The 19,077-nt window shown below is 40.2% G+C and overlaps 1 protein-coding gene across 5 annotated transcripts in view; it reads right to left on the bottom strand.

The window, feature by feature from the left end:
- Positions 1-5,385: 5,385 nt before the first annotated feature.
- PTCH1 (patched 1) overlaps positions 5,386-19,077 on the bottom strand; it is a 106,325-nt gene continuing 92,633 nt past the window's right edge. For all 5 annotated transcript variants that reach the window (XM_019517346.1, XM_019517345.1, XM_019517347.1 and 2 more), the window contains 5 exons: positions 16,492-16,634; positions 13,593-13,692; positions 12,236-12,487; positions 10,531-11,062; positions 5,386-8,741 (listed from right to left, as the gene is read on the bottom strand). In XM_019517346.1, the coding sequence (XP_019372891.1) occupies positions 10,532-11,062; positions 12,236-12,487; positions 13,593-13,692; positions 16,492-16,634 (1,026 nt within the window). In that variant the 3' untranslated portion in view covers positions 5,386-8,741; position 10,531. The remainder of the gene's footprint in view (positions 8,742-10,530; positions 11,063-12,235; positions 12,488-13,592; positions 13,693-16,491; positions 16,635-19,077) is intronic.

Here is a 19,077-nt window from a genome sequence, read left to right as displayed (position 1 = left end):
TATGGGAGACTTGCTTCTGATAAACAAACAACCACCTTCATAAAACAACCAAAAACACTAGGCTAAAAAGGGGAAATGTAACAAGACACTTTCTTCTGTTCCCTTGTGTGTATTAAATAGTGGAGTTCCTTTCCTGAACCTTTTTTCTCCTCTTTTCTTTACAAGTTAGCTACATACATTTTTTTTGAAGTCTGGTCCTTCTAAACCCACAGGTTTGAAAGGGAAATCCCAGGGTTAGTAATCTGGACTAATCTTTTTGTTGAAAAACCAGTCTTTCCACCCATGTTTTAAACTACAGCTTGAATACATTTGCTTCTTTACCTCAGGGATGAGTTTACTTATATGTCTGGGAGATTTGCTTATAGAGATTTTTTTTTATAGCAGCTCTCTTCCACCAGCCTGCTTTAAGGAGCTGCCTCCTACCAGGGTTTGAGGTGGCTCAAATGCAGGGCATACTGGGAAATGTATCCCTTAATTGAATAATCAGGTTAAACCCTGACTTCTCATGCAATCTGTTATAGCAATAAAAGAGGCTTGATTTGCATGCTGAGTGTTTGAGATGCTTTCTTGTGGACCTCTGTGCTTTCTGCTGCCTGTTGTAACTGATACGCATTAGCACCAATGGCCACTTGTACACTTGATGGGGTTTTAGGTCCCCTAAATTGAAACAGTGGGTTTTTAATTGTGATGATTAAAATCCCACCGTTTCAATTTAGGGGCTTCTGTCACTGTTATGGTGAGGGGCATGATCCCTTTTTTTTTGTGGGGGGGGCGGAGACAGTCCATGGCCGGGGGGCAAGCTGCCAGTAGCCCCTGAGCTGCAGGGGGCTTCAGTCCTTTCCTCCATAGCAGTGGTACCTCCTGGGGCTGCCCGGGTAGGCTGTTAGCAGGCCAGGTGCTGGCTCCAAGCTCGAGCAGCACCTGGCCTGCTAGCAGCCCACCCAGGCAACCCTGGGGGTGTTGCTGCCACCATGGGTGACTGGTGCCACCTTAGTCAGGGGGGTGGGTGTGACCAGTCCCGCCGACCACAGGCGATCCCATGGACCGGGGGGAGGGATCCCCCATGGGTAATCTTGCAGACGGGGGGGTCCCCCACAGGTGATCCTGCCATGGCTGATTGCTGCAGCTGCTTCTGGGAGCAAGCACTGGCTGATAGCCGCAGCCACTCCTGGAAGCGGCTGCAGCAATCACAGAGATCGGCGGGTGCTTGCAGGTGGCACACCGGTACTCCTGCCTGGCCCCCCTGCCCATTGTCACCACTGGCCACCACAGAAGGAAAGACCAGGGCCCCCCACAGCTCAGGGGCTGCTTGGACCACTGGCAGCTCACCTCCCAGCCATAGGCAGGCTTCGCCCCCCAAAAAAGGATCGGGACCCTTGCCACTTTTTTTTCCCCACCAGGGCTTCCAGTGCCCTGTGCACTATCCCCACTGTCTTCCTGCTGCCTGGGACCACCTGGGAATAAGCTGGCTTGTCCCTGGAGCAGTGTGGGAAGGCAGCTGGAGGGCAGTTGAGTGTGCTGGTGGCTGGAGAAGGCAGCAGCGATGGTGCATGGGGCGTTGGAAGCCCGCCAAACCTGAGCTTTCTTGAGTCTGCCTGGGCTTCCAGTACACTGTGTACCATCCCTGCCATCTTCTCCAGCAGCCAGCACACCCAGCTGCCCTCCTGCCATCTCCCCGTGCTGCCCCGGGGCAAGCTGGGTGAGCTGGTGGCTGGAAGGCAGCAGGGATGGTGCACAGGGCACTGGAAGCCCGAGCAAGCTTGAGGATGCATGTATCACTGCAATTTGTTACATAGCAACTTAAATTACAGTGGGATGCATTTTAGTTTGCTATGTAACAAAGTAATTTATATCACAATACGCTGCCGCATGTATACAGTGTGACAAAATTAAAGTGCAATATACCACTGCATGTGTAACATGTGCTGCAACTAAATCACTGTAAAAGGACAATTAAACCACTAAAAACAGCAATTTTGTCATGTGAACAAGCACCCTTTCTTGACAACGTCACCAGAAAGACCATACACTGAATAAGCCAATGGTATATTTAAAAAAGAACCTTTTCAAATGGTTCTAGACCCACAAGAGGCTCTCTGAAAAATATCTCTTCTTCTCAGTATTAGCAGCGGAGCTGCACCTGTCATGAAAATTTATGGTGCAGATGACACCAGGAGTCCTATCACTGCATCCTCTAAGGCAGGACTGTCCATCTGGCAATCCATGGGCTGATGTCCTGCCCCCTGGCTTCTGCCCAGCTGCTGCTCCCCCTATTGCTTCAACAGCAGCTGCCCCCCTCCCTCACTCACCTTTTCCTTCCTGCTCCCACCCCAGGAGGTAGGATAGCACACCCATGGTACCAGGGGAGCATTGCAGTGAGGGAACTGAGGGAGCATTGCAATGTGGGAGCCTCTCATGAGGATGCTGCAGCAGCGGGGACCTGTGCAACCTGGGGACCTATGGCTTGCACTAGTGCAGCCTCCCAGCTGCTTAGAAGTTGAAGAACCTTGACCTAAGGCTATAGCTACATTGCCAAAAAGCCTGTATTTAAAATTTGGTTGGCAAAGTCAAATTAAATGCACAGTGAAGGTAGTTTGTTTGAGACAAATTAACAGCTCAAATTAAAGCCTATAGAACAATGAGTCTCACCCCCTTAAAAGCACCCTGGGGTATCTTTTAAGAGTAACAGTGGGCATTGCTATATGTGTAAACACCTACACATAATTCCCAAGATAAAGCCAGAGATTTCAAATAGGAATCCACAGGGTCAAAAATATTCTGACCTGTTATGATCTTCCTGAGTTCTTGGCAACAGAATTGCTCTATTATTTTTCGACAGTCAAAAATAAATGAAAGCTAGCAGCTGGCATTTTCCAAGGGGTGCCTTGAGCCTATAAAAGTCAAGAACCACTACTATAGAGCTGCAGTGAAATCTAAGTTAAAAGGGAAGTGAAGACAGTCTGAGTCAAGAGCATACTTTTTATGCTTTTTTGTGGGTTTGTTTATTGGTGGGGGTGGGGAAGGGTGGCATGAGGAGGTCAGACATACCCTAAATCTGTAGGGAGTAGATTTATATGGCACCATGGTCAGAATGCCAGTACTCTATGCTAATAATCCCCCCAGTAAAGTTGCAGTAGTTATACTGAATAGAAAGAGATTTCCCAACAAAGATTACAATAGTTTATGCCCTGGTTTGCATTCTGTTATAGGCAGAGCCAATGTGAGATGCAGGGGTTTTTGACTTGTGCTTTACACTAAAAAGTAGACTGCATCTTGGCTTCCCTAAATGTGACAGCATCCTTTCTACTTTTTAGTTCTAAGAGAGTGCACACATTTACTCTCTTATTTTATTAGCTAAAATTAACTGTGCAAAGTTAAAATGGGGAAGTATTTTTAAGCCTCTTACACGGGGCTCTTCAGTTTCCTGGCATGCATCCTGTTCCAGCAAACAGGTCCACTGTGACTCCAACAATGGCACAGGACTGATTAAATGGATTAAGAAACTAGTAATTGTTCTCATTCCTTGTGGCTGTCATTAGAAGTAATTAAAGCTCAGCAAAGGTAATTTTCAGATATAAACAGCCAATGACTCAGATACTTATTGGAGACGTTAAGTTGCCCAAAATGAAACACCTGTTTATACATAAATGCTGCTGCAGTTTAGCAGCATGTAGCATTCCTGAAGCTGTTAAATATGTGCATTATGCCAACAAAAATTTGGCCACATGTTTATTTAAGCCCTGAATAAATATGGCTGATCTTTGACAAAAAAGCTGATTAAAGTTTTACCTGGGTTTAATAAGACTGAAAGTAAGAAAATGTGTCATTTATAAGAAATATAAACATGAAGAGTAATTCAAGGTAAATAGCGATGTTTGTTGATATAAAATGGGATTTTAAAAGAAATATACTATACTCTGACTGGAAGAAACTGTCAACTTATTAATATTTTTCCAGTCTGATGATCTGAATAATTCCCGTGAATCGCCATGACAGAGAAGGCCATTCCATTCATTTCCAGCTGAGCAGAATGAATGATTTTATGTCCATTTTTATGAGTTTTATGCAAACCATTTCTTTTATGAATACTCCTTCTTAATTCCTTCATTAAAGTCCTGCAGACCTCATTGGACTTATGAATAATGACCACGCATTTAAGTAACTGTTGTGGTTCAGGTTTTTAACCTGTAAACTAATCCAGGGATCCTGGTTTTCTCAGATAAAAAAAATCTGATTTAACACCCCCCATCCACATTTTTCATGATTAAAAATGAACACCATTTATATATATATATATATATATATATATATATAAAAATCCAAAATTTTCTGATTTAACCCCCCACCCCCAAATCCACATTTTTCCATGATTAAAACAAAATGCCCCTCTCTTTCTTTCTCTAGAGTGGCACTTAGTTTTAATCATGGAAAAATGTGGATGGGGCAAGGGTGTTGTTAAATCAGAACATTTTGGATTTTTTTTATCAGAGAAAACTAGGATCCCTGATAATAACCAATGTCAGAGAGCATGTAAATACAAAGCTGTATAAAAGAGAAGACAGATATTGGACACTCAAGAGTTTAATTTGAATTAACCGGGGTCAGATAATGCCTTTGATTAATAGGACTGGAAAAGACTGTTATAGCGGATTTACACAAGGAGTTTTGTAAATAAGACCTTGTGGAGAGGGGCTTGATGGCTCTGTGGTAAACTGATGGACACTTGCATGCCATAAACTACACAGGAATCATGTTATAAGTGAATGCTGAGCCAGTCAATATTTATACTGGCTTTCTCAGTACACAAAAATCATCTTCCTCTCCAAAACCAGAGATGGGGTGGGGCTTGGAAAGCAGGTAATAAATATCAGAGGTCCTGCCAATGCAGTACTGCCACAAGAACTTGCAAACTGTTGTAGAATTCGGTATGTAGTTCCTTGGTATTCGGGAATTAAATCCCACTGGCCATCCCACAGAGTGGGCAAAATCCACCATCTCACTCCTCTATCAGTTGTCTATTTCAGGGGCACTAGACAGAATGCAAAAGCTAAATAGAGTTGACTGTATTTCCTCCAAGCAGAAATAACCAGTGTTGGGCATTATTTGACCCCAATTCCAAACCCCAGGTTTTACAGGTTCCAGATCTGGTGCTGGATTTGCTTAAACTATAGAGATCTAAAGTTCAGACGTGGGACTCCATCCCTACATTTTGGCTCAGGCTCAAGTCAGGCAGTAAAAGTGAAAACTGTTGTGCAAGTACTGCTGCTTCTGACTGTTGCATTAGGTATATTTGCCACTAGTATAATCCATGCTTCCAAGGCGATTGTTACCGTTCTGCCAGGTAGCTTTGCCCTACTTAAAAAAAGCATTCTACAAACAACTAAATACGTAACCAATAAGTTATAATATTTTTATTCATGTTAGAATTTCTATCAGTGTTTGAACATTAATATTTAGAGAGTTTGTACAATATCCACTCAAGGTTTAAAATGAGAACCACACTAGATCACAAATGGTAACTAAAACACAGTTCAGAATTGCATGAATATTCACACTCTCTTTCTTTCTTAACACTGTTAAACATTTTCTTTTCCACAACGGGGTTTACAAGGAAAAGTGTGCACGGTAATCACATCTCAGCAATGTTCCAAAACATAATGGTATCATCATTACATATAAACTCTTTAAAAATATACTTCTGTCAAAAGACTTGATGACTACTATGTACACTACAAAAATAGATTTTCATATAAATAAATTATATGGCATACTTTTATCTTTGTAACTGTAATGACACAAACCCACTCCTGCCAAAATAGGCAGGCAATGAGACCCAGTTTGAATATTTTTTCCTTTTAACTCCTTACACTAAAAGCTACGACGAGTCCTCAATGTAAATGTTATATACTCTTTCCTATTTAACATTAGTAAGCACTCTATACAAATAAAAATTCCATTAAAAAGTAAAAACATAGCTGTAATAGTGTTTCCAATAGAAATAAAATCCCTGCATTCTGTTTGTTATAAACTGGCATGACAAATACTGTAAGAAAACATTCTTATGATACAAAAATATAAATATCACCCACGATTAAAAAAAAGTTAAAAAAACAAACCAAAAATGTTGCCAGCCACTGAGTTCTCCCTTTGCCAATGTGACTATAGGAGAAGGTCTACATTGTGCAGAAAGCAGCAGACAGCTCACCCACACACAAACATACAGAACAAGGATTTAGGGGAGATAGGACACATTAAGACTCTTCTTTGCTCCCTCTTTCCTGTCATCAACCAAAAAAAAAAAGGTGGGGGTGGGGAGTGACTGACTGATAGACACCAAAGCAGTAGCAGTGGGAAGCCATAGTGACCTCTGACACAGTAACATATACACTTGGCAGTTGAAGGTAGCTTCCAATTAGTATCATACAGTTTTGTTGCAGAGTTTTTATGATCTGAGGTCACTGCGCTGCTAGTGCTAAATTGGGGCCTGTTGTCTTTTTGTCATTAAGAGTTTTCATGTTAGACAGTGAGCTGGACCAGTAGGCAGTTACGAGATTAACCCTTAGTGTGCATCTAAACAGTAGCTTATGTACCATTGGAGCAATGCCAGGCTCATCACCTGTTCTCTGAATGTTCACCTTGGAGTTCTGTAAACAAGTGCCTCGTGTCAAAGGATTTTCAAGTGAGCAAAAAAGGCATGACAATTAGTGCATGCTAGTCATGCTCCTTGGCTGGGCTGGGAAGGTCTGTAGGCAAGGACAGGACTTTCAGCCATTGGAGAAGTATGGCTTTGTATCAAACAAGCAATACCTTCCTGGAGTGGCCACTTATATTTCTCAACACAGAGCTTGTGTTTTTTTCTTCCGCTGCATATGTGTTTTAAATGTATATCCTTTTAACCTACTCCTCTGTGCTGAAAAGACAGGAGAAGGGCACCAAAAAAAAAAGAGGTGGAGGGAAAAATAGTGAAGATGTCTTTTCTAGTATTTTAAATCAGGTGGGCAACCTGTGGCTCACCATGCATGTTTGCGCAAGAACGCACCACCTAGTGGCCACTTCTGTCAACTGCTGCTTCAGCCCGCCATTTCCATCAGCTGCCACCTCTGGCCCAAGGAGGGCCAAGCAGTGTTAATTCAGCCTGCTGTTAGTGAAAGGTTGCTGACCCCTGTTTTAAATTACTGTTCCTTTTAGAAACTAAGCATTGTAGTGTTTTTGAGGCCCTTCACCTGCAGCAATGTAACTTAAAAGAAAAAAAAAACTAAATTAGATTCAAAAAGGGCTCCCGGTGTAACTATTTTAATTAAAAGTGCCAATGCAGTACAAGTTACCTTGGGGGCGAAAAAAATCACTCCAGGCCTTAGTTGTCATTCATTATGGTCCTGGATCCAGTAGAAAATCAATTATATTTAAAAGTGAAAACAGAAGACTTCTAAAAACATTCTCCTTATATTTGATTTTTCTCACTGCATATAGACTTGCTTCCTGCCATGCAAATAAGGTGATGAAGGATACTGTTCTGCTCTAAAATATACAGTTATAGTAACACTGTAAGAACACAGCAGTGACTCACCACTTAACTACCAGATTATTTAGTTTCTAATGCTGGTCCATAATCTACAATACGTGTATCAAAATAAGGCATGTTTAATGAATTTCTATATCCACAAGCACCTCTTAATATCCAGCACCTTTGCAGTTAAGAAAAATAGTTATAATGTATTGTACTTACACGGCACCTTTCACTAATAACATCAAAGCATTTCACAAACAGTAATTAAGCCTCACAACACTCCTGGGAGGTAGGTAAGTATTATTATACCCATTTTACTGATGCAGAAACGGAGGCACAGGGAGGTAAAGAAACTTGCCCAAAGTCACATGCCACAAGCAAAGAGATGGGAATAGAAACCAAGAGCCCTGACTCCCTGTCCTCTCTTCTGTTTTATTTTAGCCCTTTGATGATGACAGTCTGGATCTTCCACTGTTAAGCACCAATGTATTTTTCACTAGTGCTTAACAATAGGGACATCTACCCTGCCAGAATCAGTGAGCGTATAAGCCCACTAAGGGTTACCATACAGTAAAAAAATACAGTACGCTGGGAACATATATACACACGCATACACACACAAACACACACACAGAGCAAAACAAAACCTGCACATAACTAACTCTATTTAAGCCACCAAGATTAATGTGCTTTTCTTCATATCTGCTCATTAAAAAATTATCACGCATAGCGTGTTTGAAGTTAACAGTAACATTTCATACTACCACAGGGTTGTGATAAGCAAATTTAAAATATTTTAAACAGACACGTACCTTTACAAAACATAATCCTATTACATAAGCAATATTTGCATAGAATTATACAAGTAAATTATACAATATTTAAGCAGCAGCAACATATGCTGAAATTTAGAACTAGATTAAGCTTAGTTGTGGCACAGAGATCAATGTACATTAAGTACAGAGCACAAACAATATTGTCCCCACTCTATTAACAGGAGTTAAACAACTCCAGATTATACTACTTTACATTGTTCTTTTTGTATATTACATCTGTGTACACCTTTTAAATATTTATAGAAATATTTAACAAATAATACAATAGGTTACAGTAACAGTGAACTGTTGTCCTGATGCAGCATGTCCTTTTCCATAACTTCAAGCAGTTCTCTTCAAGCAGTTCTGGAAAGAGGAGGTTTTCCATCTTTGGCCTCTTCTTTGCTTCAGTTATTACCCTTTAGAGATACAGAGAAAGCACAGCCATTCATTTAAAGCTCATGAATTACAAACTAACCAAGCCAACCCCAAACATATTAGATGATTCTTGTGGTTAGGAAATAGAACCTGGAGTAAGGAAATATAAGTTCTTTCTTTGTCTGACCCTGACTTTCTGTTAGGAAATTGTAAGACCAATTTTTTGTAAGTTCTACTTATTTTGGGTGCCAAACTTAAGACACTCATCTACAATTCCAACTGAAGTCAGCAAAAAGTGTGAGGGAATGATGACCTCAAAATGGGCATTCACAACAATAATACTCAATTTAGTACCCACCTTTGAACATTTGGGCCTGAGATTCTCTACCTCAGTATTGTCCTTCCTCTGAATAATATTACTTGCCATTTCCCCTGGGGTTCAGTGAGCATAAATCCATTCAGGACTATTGAGCACTGAGATCCTTGCAGAGAAGTTTTAGTATAGCAAAGTTGTTTTTTAAATAATTTTCTTCAAAAATTTCCATAATATTTTTTGTTGTTTTTTCTTAGTTTGGTTTTTCCTCAATAAGAGCAAAGGAAAAAAACAGTTCATAGTTTCTTCTGGTAGCAGGGTACCACTTTCTCATTATTTTTACCTTTTTGTTTATTTTCCCTACTAGCAGAAAAGAAACAAAATGTCTTTATAACCACAAAAATTACATTCTGGTTATAGAGACATTTTGTTTCTTTTCTTCTACCAGGGAAGAATAAATAAAAAGTAAAAATAATGAGAAAGTGATACTCCACTACTAAAAGGATCCAGAGTCTATTTTGTTTTTGTTATTGTAAAAAATAAACAAAAGAGAAACAAACAAAAAGATCATGAGAATTTCTGAAGAAAACAGAATCAATGTTTTCTAAATATATGGTGAAATATATGGACTTCTATTGACCACTTCTAATTTTTGTTTTCCTTTTATCTCGTCAGAGACAGATACTGATTCCAGTTTTAAGCTGCACAAATTATTTGGAAGATAAAACAGAGTATCGTCTCCTCTATGAAAGCTACTCTGTGAAAGAATTTACTTTTATTTCACAGGCCAAATCCTACCAGGTCAGAAATAATTTCTGACAAACCTTTGATACCCCTACTGAGCAACTTGGTGACATTTATTGCAAGCTGAACAGCTTTTATGACAGTCCACCCCTAAATGGGGTTTTGATTAGTTTGCCATATAGGAAGCCACTGGTCATCTCCAAGTGCACAGAGCTCTGTCTCCTGGACAATGCCTATTTGCTGCTGGGTAAATGTAAACTTCACATTCCTTGGCATGCCTCTGACAGAGGTCCTGAGGCAGCAGGTTGTTTTAACCCTTGATAAATCTGTATAGTCCTTTCTCTGCATCATATATATTAATTTCTTTTGAATGTGAGTAGCTAGTGGCTTTAGGCCTTTCCTGCAACTGTTGTGTGTAAAATTTTTAGGGGGCTGCCTGGTTTAATGATCAGAGCACAGGACAAGGGAGCATTGGAAACCTTGAATTATGGCGCAACTCCCTGGCCTTGAACACTAGATAGTGTGATGTGTGACACAGTTTAGTGTCCCTATCTGGAAAAATGTGATGATAATTATTTACTTACTTACCTCAGAAGGGTCTTTATTTGCTTAATGAAAGTAAAAGGCTATGTATTATTGTTTTACCTGAGCTAATTTCTTAAAGCAAAACTTGACACAGGCTGCACAGTCTGGATTACAGCTGCCCAGAAATGAAGCATCTGGGAGGAAAGGTTACTTCTTATCTTTTCTGCAAATGAAGACACAAGACATACCTTAATCTGAGCCGTTGCCATGTGTCCTTTCTTCACATTCAACGTCTTGCAATTCTATGACTTCTACTTTAGAGTTTCTCCTCTCACACCGTACGTTAAAAGGCACGTGGGGGTCCTCAAATGGTCCATGGTCGGTTTCCTGGTATCCCTCATAGGATGGAAAGCCTCCTCCACGAGAGTTATGGCTGTGCACAGCAGGGTGTACAGCAACAGTAACTGAAGCTGAGGCAGTCACAGTAGTGATAGGCTGGCAGTATGCTGGCACTGAAGCACCCATGGCAGTAAATGCTGGGTTTCTAATGTTATGAGAACGAGCCCTGTGGCCCAAGCGGTCCTTATTGTTAGGTCCAGAATGCCCTTCAGTAGAAATTTCAAAAGCATCCCTGCGTGGCCTGTATGGGGGTGGTCGCAGTCCTTCCATTGATTCTCTTTTGGGTTGTCTGTTTTGATGCCACGTCTGCTGGGACCCAGCTTCTGGGTTAGTTTGTAATCTTGGATTTGACTGATGATGCTTGTTCTCTGGCTGAACCACCTAGAAATGAGATATATGGTTACGCCTCTGACAAAAAGCAAGTGCAACATCTGCTTCAGAAATATTTCCCTGGTTAAGCATGTAAGTGTACCGTTCTATATCTAACCCTAAAAGCATAGTTTTCCAGAGGCTTAGCTTTGCCCAGAGAGGTCTCTTCTGAAGTTGTTATAAGATCCAACTTACAACTTCACAGATAAATGCAGGATTAGAGCTGAAAACACTAGATATACCTCCCACATGCCACTCTGTCTTTTCAAATGCCTGGACAGCTAGCACTATGTCTTAAGTGGTTCAATAATCAAAATTGTTGAGCTTTGGAAAAGGCTCTGTTCCAGCCAGAGTACGAATGCAGGATGTTTGTTAGTGGGATGGTTTGTATAGATGGCAGGAATCTGGTTTCTGGATCTCTGTAAAAAGCGTGAAGCACAGCGGCCACATCAGTCAATAAACCGTGACCAACTTCAAATGTGGCTCTGCTTGTACCTATTTTTAGGCCTCTGCTGAACAAAAACAGATCCGCATTGCAGCTCAGCATGCAGCATCATGGGGGGCAGGAGAGGAGTTTTTTCTTTTCTTTAAAACGAAAGTTATGCTGGCCCACTGGCATAGGGCTCTGGCAGAGTGGGGACACACAGCAGACCCACCCATTGGAACAAACCCCGAAACATCCTTTTTCTGATCTACACAAGGCTTCCTCCTGCCCTTCTAAAATGCGTTGCTAGAGGAGAGGTACAGCCTTATGGTGACCCACATGGCTCTTGATGGAAAAAACTGTAAGCTGTACCATTTTCAGAGTCCTTTTGTACAAAGGCATCTAGAATAGCCATCAAGGGGCTGGCCTGCCCTGCTCTTGGGGATGGAGCCAGCAAGCTGCAATGGCAGCTGCACTTGCATGTGTGCTGTGCTTCAGTCCCACCATTTTATCCCTATTTCTTCCTAAGTAAAAGGGTGGAAAAAATCAGAGTACCCCCTACTTCTAGATTACAGTTTGAAGTTTGGGGCACTTGCAGCAGGGAGTGAAAGTTGGGGGGGGAGGGCGAGGAAATCAGTCAGAAATCAATCAGGAAAAAAATCAAAACAACAAAACCCCCTAAATTCCCATATACAGAGAAAGACCCCTTCTTCAAAAATTGTCTTCTCCTCTCCCTCAGGCTATGACTATGGAAAACTTACTGTGGATCTGGCAAAGACAGGATTCTCAGTTGCTTCCACTCTTACTTGATGGATTGGTGCACCAGAGCCCTGAGTAGGCTCATACTGATGGAGCTCCTCACTCAGTCCTGACATGGTGGTTTGAGAACTGTACTCAGAATCAGAAGAATCTGATCCATTATTTTGTCCGGGTGGCAGTGCAAACCTCACAATGCTAGGGGGTGGCTCAGGAGATGGTGTAGGTAATCTGTTCCGTCCATTGGTTGGAGAAACCTAGTAATGACAGTTAAAAACCCTTATAATCACTAAGTCTTCAAGAAAAATATCCTTCCACCAACTCTGTATGGCACTAAAATCCTGAAGGCACTGATTTGTTAAACATTTACTCTGCTCAGCATGGTACCAAACAGAGAAATAGTCTTTCTCTGTGGAAATGTTTGTGAATTTCACATGTCTGTGTATGTATGTGCGCCTTTTTTCTGGTACGGCCTATTAAAAGAATGATTCTGTAGTTGTGTAAAATATGTCTGTATAAATACTTATGAACCTGTCTACATAGACAGAAATAGCAAGAATTCAATGTAAATACACACATGCACAATCACACAACCACAGAACGATTCTTTTTTCATAACACCACCCAAAAGAAGCCAGTGATCCCACCATCTAGGAATAATTATGTTGTACTCAGTGAATAATCAAGCATAAATATGAAGCTATGACAGTCCTATAGCTGGACTTCCACTGTATACTGTAAGACTGTTCATATAAATGGATCGACCGCATGGATCACTTCGCCAGCCCAAAACTTCACGGAAGTCAATCAGATACCATGGGGGTGTACTGGTGCATAAGGAAGGGCTCTTTTGCCAACTATTGGTCTAAAGATGTGGTTATCAAGGTGTGGTCTGTGGACCACCAGTGGTGTGTGGGGCCCTTCCTGGTGGTCTACTGAGTTAAATATTTTGAGGAAAGCAATTGAGGGACCAGGGTGTTAGAAGGAAGGTGGGTCTACAGAATGAACAGTCTTTTACAAAATGTCCTGCAAAGGTTAGGGAACTCCCTGCTCTTGCGGCATAGATGACACATTAAATTCCACTTTAAAAACCTAACTAAAGCCAGCATTTTTATCTGAACCATTGCCTATCACCTCCAAATGATTCATTATTAAAATACATATCATGATTACTGAAACTTCCTAATTTGATATTCTTACATTCTCAAAAGAAAAGTGCATTGAATAGCATGTTCTTAAAAGCAAGAAACTTAAAATGAGATTTAAAAAATTCAGAACAGTTAAGAAGCTAATAGGTATCTAGGATTTTTTTTTTTAAAAGAGATGCTAATTTCTTCATCTCAGAGAGCTTTATTTACTGACCTCAGGATATGGTCCAAAGAGGGAAAGTAGAACTGGAAGCAGCACCAATCCATTTAGAACTCCCAGAATTGTTAGGATTGCCAAAACAGCAAAGAAATACCTGGAATATTGTTGAAGGCAGAAAGAGAAAGATACCAGTGTAGTCAGAAACACAGAAGAGTACATTCCACTTCTCAAAATATTGCATTAATTTTATTTTAAAAATAAACACACACAAAAATCACAAACTAAAAATATTGGACAAAACCAGTATATGACTTCTTTTTTTTTTTTTTTTTTACCTTTTGTGTTAGAGAAGCTACATTCCACAACCCAAAGTGTTAGTTGATAAAGGAAAGAAAAAAAATTATGTTTGTTAATTTACCAAAATCTTGTGGCATGTAATGTTATTTATGAATGTGTTACACAAACACAAAAATATGGAATGTGAACTGAATGGCTGAACGGATTGAAAGCACAAATACAATGAAAAGGGGCCCCCATTAGTGAAAACCCAGCAGTAGCAAACAAATGAAGTGAAGGGTGTAGAATTTAAACAATTTAGCCTAGAAGGAAAAGAAGCCCACTTCTCCCAGCGGCTAATCCACTGTGAAATGCTTCTGCATCTTACAGCGGAATCTCTAATTAAATCTCTAGTGTATCAGGTAAGGCTTTCCCTCGCTGTTCATTAATCACAACTTTCCGCCTAGAATTCTGTGAGTTCCAGTTTTACCAAATAGCTCAAATTGCAACCTTTTTAGAACACAGGAACCAGCTTTCTGCAAAGAAAATGCTGCCCATTCTATAGTAAGCTTCAGCATTGTACTGAGTAAGAGCACTCCACAATGGCAGAGCTGCATTGCAGGCTAATCTTTTGTTGAACAATTTAGCATCTCTGAATACTCTTGTTTTGCGTCAGCCAATTCAAACATAAAGGCTGAAGTACTATGGAAGAAGAGGAAAGTGCACAAGTGGTTGTCCTTTCCCACCATTGAGGGCTAAGGTCTGGGATCCTTCATGAATACCAAGGTAAACCTGTCAGTAAAAGGAAAGCCTTACTAGTTGGTATTCAGCACAGCTGGAGCTCAGACTAAACTTAAGGCTGCGTTGTAACTAATGATTTCAAGTGCTCAGTTTTGGGCAATTTTTTTGGAGGCAAAGGGAGCAGAAGAAGAAATAGGGGCAAGTTTCCTACTAATGGGCTCTGCAGATCACACTGTTTTGCTGGCAACAAATTTTACTGCCTCTCTAAGTTTCCACATCTGATCAAATATATCAGATTGCTGCAGAACTACAAATATCCTGCTATTGTAAACGTTTTAGGATTTCTGATCTACATTTGCAAAAATCAACGAACGGATCTCCTACACTAATGTAAACTACCAGAACTTTATACTGGGACATATATCAACAACAGGCATTAAAAAACATTTGCATCTCATCCATCTAACACTAGAATAAACAGGCTGATTATAGTTCTGACCATTTAGCATATACAATGTCTGTTAATTTACTTAATACTTTACTTTACTTCCTAGATATTGGTGGGCTAATCTATCCCTTTCTGGAAACTTGGTGTCTTCTTCACCCCCCTTGTAACAATGCTTGAGCCTTGTTCGTTTATTCAACATCTTGGAAAAACAAGGGGAACTAAAGTCAGATTATGCTAGAAAAGTGAGCAGACAGAGTTGAAACAAAGGAATTTAAGAGCTTGAAAGGGTGATTTTTTTTTTATTCAGCAAGTATCAAATCCCAATTTGGAATCAAATAGGCAGTCCTTCGCTATATCAAAAAATGTGCTTGCAACAATCTAATGTGTGTAGTATGAAAGATTACTGTAGCAAAACACATGCTATGAATTTCAGTTTGATCCTGCTCCACACTTTCCAGGATTGGATCCTCACTGAATTGTTCTGTTTCATTTCCTAATCACCAACAAAAAATATACAGACACAGAAGACATTTAAGAAGTTGCACAGATCAAGACTTCTATGATGTATATAATTATTTGTTACTTAAACAGATGTAAACTAAATCAAGAGCTCAGTGAAGAGCCCAGTCATCTGCCAGACCATTCATATTTGGTCCAGCCCTCAGTCCAGCTTCTGGTTTTTTGCCATAATCTGCCACAAAGAACCAGTGTTATTTCTAAGATTAGCCATTTTGCAGAGCTCCACAGGTTGTTTGGAGTAGAATAGGATCCGTTTCATTGCACTTCTCAAATTCCCTTCAGAAGAAAAACTTGCTCCCTTCTCCTACTTGACAAATTCACATTCTTAATTAAATCCACAAGAAACAGCTTGCCTGTACCTCTAAACAGAAGGGCCTTCAGGGTTTGCTTCACCACATTTTCATATGAAGTTCTGTGTTCATACTTATGATTCCCTTGTTCCTAAAGAGAACTTTAATTCCCACCCCCCACTGGGTCAGTTAAAAAATTGTTGTAAACTTCAGATAGTGGTAACAGAGAGTGAAGGGGACAGGAGGAGAGTGTCAGTTTCAGGATGTTTACAGTTCTTTCTATCCTTTCTATGCAAAATGTTGCACATATCAAAAAGTCTGGAAGACTCTTAGGTTACAGGTCAAATTCAGCTAACTGCTAGACAATACTAGCTGTTTGGAACTAACTTGATTTTAGAACTAAGCAAACTTGGCCATAGAGGACCTTTTTCTTTTTTCAATTTATGCTGGGAGTCAGATTTTCCTGGAACAGAATTCAGCACTAGCAATGGAAACACTATTGCAACTACTACATAACAAGGAGTTAATACAGCAGAGAGAAAGCAGGACCATGATGTAAGCATGCTTGACACATCATGCATAGAAGTAAAAAAACAGCAGATAAATCTGTTTGACCAAATATGGAGCATATTCTTTTTATTTAGAACAGAAAAGCAATACACAAACATATATGCTTTACCTGACAATAAAATCAAACTCAGATCCTGCAAGCATTAACACTCCAAGCAGAGTGGACACTGCTCCATCCAGCACTGGTGCAAACATATGTTCCAATGCAAGGACAGCCCTGCGGTTCTTGTCTCCTATGGCAGTTAAAAATGCCTGTAAAATAATAAAGTCCATGCCATCAGATCTTTATGTACAGCCTTTTAAAATTCTCAGCCTCTCTCAAAACATGCATATTTTCCCATGTCAATTACTCCAAATTACAGTTTATTAAAATATCTTTTAGCTGGTTAGAGTTCAAGACAAGGTCTCATCCTGCAGCCATTGTATACAGCTGCTACTGAAGTCAGGGGAGTAGGGCAAGAGGATTGATTGCAGGGTCAGGGCTACAGCAATAATTTTCTCAAACAAGCCTCTGCCTACCTTATGAGGCATTTCATTTGCTGCTATGTTTGCTTGTTCCTGCCTACAACAGTCTTGTCTCATTTTGAAAGCACTTCAGGTGTAAAAATGTGACTACTCTTGCAGGTCCTACTTAGGCCAAATACTCATTAATGTTAGGCAAGTTTTGCTGAATTAAGAACTGTACAACTAGAAGCAGTGTTTGTGAACTTGGATCTGATCAAAATTCTACAGTCTCTAGTGACATGAATAATCACACTGAGCAGAGCGTTGTAATCATGGCTCATATCTTTCTGTCACTCTTTAAGCATCCATTGATGCCTGTGTAGGTCTCCTTATGGGCACAGGACCCAGATTAGAGGCTCTTTATGCTCAAAGTATGTCATATTGAATAAAGGGAGCTGAATATGAGCCAATGCATTAAATGAAACTACTAATATAAATAAGTACAGCAGGATTGTGCTGTTACTCTTTACATTTATGGTCCCTCCTAGATAAACATTTACACGATTTGCAATTTTTACTACTTCAAAACCAGTAGCCAGATATCTAGAAACATTTTCGAGGTTTTATACTGCTTCCCATTGTGTTTTCTTTGAGCATGAATATAAATTTACATAGCACCCATACCACCACTGCTGAACATACAACTCAAAACACAGCATTGCCTGTTATTCAAGGCAAGTAACCCAAGAAAAAATGGCATATGCAGGATCAGTATATCTTATACATACTCACCTAAGTAATGGCTTTCTATTATTATGGGTCAAGCAAAAAAGGATGTAAAAGGGTTGTAGAATCAGATCCATAAACATACAAACAAAATATGCATATGTGGTGTATTTTTAAGGAAGTATTCAATAGATGCAATGTTGCTTCAGAATTTATTTGTACGTATTAAAAAAATGAGGTCACAACTCAAGTGGCAGTGAAAAGCTGAACCACGACTGGATTGTGAATTTGTTTTTAAAAAGTGCAATTAAGGCCCGTATCAACACTATGTATACTGCATACTTTGTTTATACAATGCTGGTTTAAGGAGATTTAGATTCCATAACTTTTATAAATGCATTGGTCAGCAGTGGTGCTATGGTTTAAGATCTAGTAAGTATTTTCACTGTAAAAGCCATTTTTGGAAGGTTTTGATTCTAATGTCAATGTGAAAAAATGTGGATTTAAAATTTGCCAGAGACTGAAACTTAAATCATATGTAATTTTATTAATTTATGTAAAAATCTGACATGAATTAGTTTGGTCTTTTCATTTAGTTTCCATTGCACAGTCAAATGTTTTCTAGTCATATACTCTCATTTTTTGGTTTTAAATCTTTATTGCTAACAACAGTTTTTGGCTGCTTGGAGGTCCCTGAAATGCCCATCGTCCTTGCCCCAAGCCTCAGTATGCTAGGTTTATCTCAAAAAGTCTGGCCACTGTCGGACTTGTCAGCTCTGTATCCTTTGAGGCCTACTGTCCCCGTACCCTTTGAGAATTTCTTAAACTTAATTAAAACTAAGGTTCCCCCACAGCTCCAATGTGCAACTCACCTGCAGCAGCTCTCCAATGTTTTCTCATTTCCAATGCTCAAACCTCTCTTTTCAGTCTCATCACCCAATGATGCTCTCAACACCCCAGCTCTCTAATCTCAGTTCTGCTCTCTATTCTTAGACTTCATCTAATCCAGTGGTTGTCAACCATTTTTGTACTAGGACCCATTTGTAAACATCAGTGGCCAGTCCCAGCCCAATGCCCCTCACTCCTGACCCACTGCTCCCCTACCGCCAGGTCCCAGACCCACAGTGTGTGGGGCAGGGAGTGGGTGTGTGGGGTATGGGAAGCCCCAAGCAGCCCCTTGCAGGCTGGAACTCTGCCAACCTGCAAGGGAAAAGCCACAGTTTCCCATGTTTTTCTCCTTTAAAGGAGAATCCATTTTTAAAAGTTTGTTGATCAATTTCTAAAGTTTGTTCATGACCCTTTCATATATTTTTGTGACCCACTTTTGGGTCATGACCCATGGGTTGAGAAACACTGATCTAGTCCATACCCACTTCCTCTCTCTGTTTGTTACTGCCTTTGGTCTCTCCTGTCATCCTTGTGGCATACTGTAGTTCTTGAGCCTTTTGATATTTTGTATTAAATGTTGTACGTTCGTCAGAAGATATTAGGGACCTTGCTGTGGCTTGTGATATGTGGGTAGAGA

The sequence above is a fragment of the Gavialis gangeticus genome, unplaced genomic scaffold, assembly GCF_001723915.1.
Source record: "Gavialis gangeticus isolate Ggan-Ray unplaced genomic scaffold, GavGan_comp1, whole genome shotgun sequence".
Lineage (NCBI taxonomy): Eukaryota > Metazoa > Chordata > Crocodylia > Gavialidae > Gavialis > Gavialis gangeticus.
This window is presented reverse-complemented; position numbering and strand designations above follow the sequence as displayed.